This window comes from Perkinsus marinus (assembly GCF_000006405.1).
Source record: "Perkinsus marinus ATCC 50983 genomic scaffold scf_1104296976014, whole genome shotgun sequence".
In the NCBI taxonomy this organism is placed as follows: domain Eukaryota; phylum Perkinsozoa; order Perkinsida; family Perkinsidae; genus Perkinsus; species Perkinsus marinus.
In genome coordinates this window covers 45,053-47,013 of record NW_003200561.1, presented here as the reverse complement: position 1 = coordinate 47,013, position 1,961 = coordinate 45,053, and the positions used below count along the sequence as shown (strand labels likewise).

Below are 1,961 nucleotides of genomic sequence, written 5' to 3'. Positions count from 1 at the left end.
CAAGAGGGACTCCCAGGACTGTGGAGGGGATGGACGGCTGCCTATATGCGTCTAGGCCCCTTCCTGTTCTTGAGTTGGCCAATCATCGAATCCATACGCCGTCATGGCTTTGGAATCTCCAACTTCTAACCTCATGCTTGGTCCTCTCGACTGCGTTGGAGTGTCAGGTGGGTTATCCATTGTGATTAGTGCCCAAAGCCATCACAAGGTGACATTGCACTGACTGAACCTCAGCTAGTACAAGTATCAGTAATTGCAAGCATGATATGATTATATACGAGTATCTTGATTCGTATATTGACTATTGGCCATTGATGATGCTTTTCTCTCACCGATATCCTCATATCTTTGGTCGTCGCCCGCCCGACCGTTTTGCTCTATACTAACTCGTAGCAGCATGATCAATTAAGCAAGATTAAGGTTTGATTTCTCTCCTATGGTTGTGTTGAACGATGATCTCGACAACTCCCCCAACACGACTAACGAGTCCGTAATGGCCAATGAGCATAATCATCCGAGAACTAACCTTCCCCAACAGCGCCGTTCTAGAAGGGTGGCGGGAGAAATCCCTACGCCAAGAAGCTTACCACGAGCTCAACGCCGGAACAGTCAGCAAGCTTCAAACTACTCTGTCGAAGAAGACGAAGTTATTCAAAGAGCAGAAGGGCACGCACTTCCACATCCGGCACCTCTAGAACGGCACCGCACGGTCTTCTACGAGTCCGACTCAATATCATCAGCTACGGCCAAGGAACCGGCATACTCAAGCGAAGACCGGGCCTATTTATCAGCTAAGAGTCTCGAGAGACAAGAACAAGGAGCCCTTTCATCGTCGTTGGTGTTTGGTGACCCCAAAGAGACCATTGACCAAGTCGAGCACAACAGGCGACTTCCGACAGCGCAAGATCATTCTCGCTACGCCCACAATAATGGCAGTAGGAATAGATTGCCTAGGAGTCTACCAGCTCGCGAAGATCAGCAGCATTCTGTCTATAGGGGTGTCACCGCTACTAAGGGCATGGACGACGACATCATACCGCACCAGGAACAGCGCGATATTGCGCGTACTGCTAACTATCTGGCCGAAACCTGGCGCAAGAAGAAGCTTCCAGTGTACACCGGTGAGAACGAGGGCGATGGTGGTATCAGTTTCTCCAATATGAGGAGAAAATGGGAGGCGTTCTGCTTACAAGAATGGGTTCCGCATGAGTCACCAGCAGCGGTACGGGCGTTCATCGCGGCCTGTATCGATGAAGAACTGGTCACCTACATCCAGGACGAGCAGAGCAACCATCTCACCATAGCTCCCAATCGCCGAAGTTATTATAAAGAGTTTTATCATTATGCTCTCAGATATCTAGGCACCAATCACCAAGACAAGTCGGTAGTCACGAGCCTCATCCAGCAGATCCTCACGGAGAAGCAAGGAGGCAAGAAGCTCAGTGACTTCCTCCGTATCACCAACGAGCGCTTGCGAGAGCTGGAATACTGTTCTGTCGATCACCACTCACAGCTACATCCGGTACACATCGCCTTCGCTCTGCAAGCATGCCTTGGTGACCCTTTCACGGGGTGGTGGTACGACGCATGCAAGGAGCTGGGTGGTTCCGACCAGGTTACTACATATGAGGATATTCGCACGGTTATGCGCAGTCTACAAAAGAAGGCCCATGCACTGAAACAACGACGTTCGTATGGCTACAACGGTGATGGTCACTATGTTGGTCATACGCCTCAAGGTCAAGTCTTCTATGCCGACAACAACAACAGTCGTCATATTCCACTACTACCACAAACTACATCAGAGCCGTCGAATCAGCCTCAGTCTGGTCAGCAGCAAATCTTCCCTATGTCTGACGATCGAGCAAAAGCTCCGGTGAAAACCGCACAAGACCAACATGGACAAGAACAGAAGAGAAACCTATCTGTCTGAGATGTATGATCGTACTGGTAGTCACAAG

General features: G+C 50.0%; 3 protein-coding genes across 3 annotated transcripts in view; all 3 read left to right on the top strand.

Moving 5' to 3' along the window:
• Pmar_PMAR007469 (hypothetical protein) lies at positions 1 to 55 on the top strand (the record flags this gene model as incomplete). Its single annotated transcript, XM_002764857.1, has 1 exon — positions 1 to 55. A coding segment is annotated over one exon (55 nt), but the record flags the coding sequence as incomplete, so codon positions are not given.
• A 538-nt stretch (positions 56 to 593) lies between these two features.
• On the top strand, positions 594 to 838 carry Pmar_PMAR007468 (hypothetical protein; the record flags this gene model as incomplete). The annotated part of the gene is made up of 1 exon (XM_002764856.1): positions 594 to 838. A coding segment is annotated over one exon (245 nt), but the record flags the coding sequence as incomplete, so codon positions are not given.
• A 180-nt stretch (positions 839 to 1,018) lies between these two features.
• Positions 1,019 to 1,961, top strand: part of Pmar_PMAR007467 (DEAD box ATP-dependent RNA helicase, putative) — a gene marked incomplete at its 5' end in the record, with an annotated part of 3,293 nt that continues 2,350 nt past the window's right edge. The window contains 2 exons of the mRNA XM_002764855.1: positions 1,019 to 1,876; positions 1,935 to 1,961. Of these exons, the coding sequence (XP_002764901.1) occupies positions 1,019 to 1,876; positions 1,935 to 1,961 (885 nt within the window). The remainder of the gene's footprint in view (positions 1,877 to 1,934) is intronic.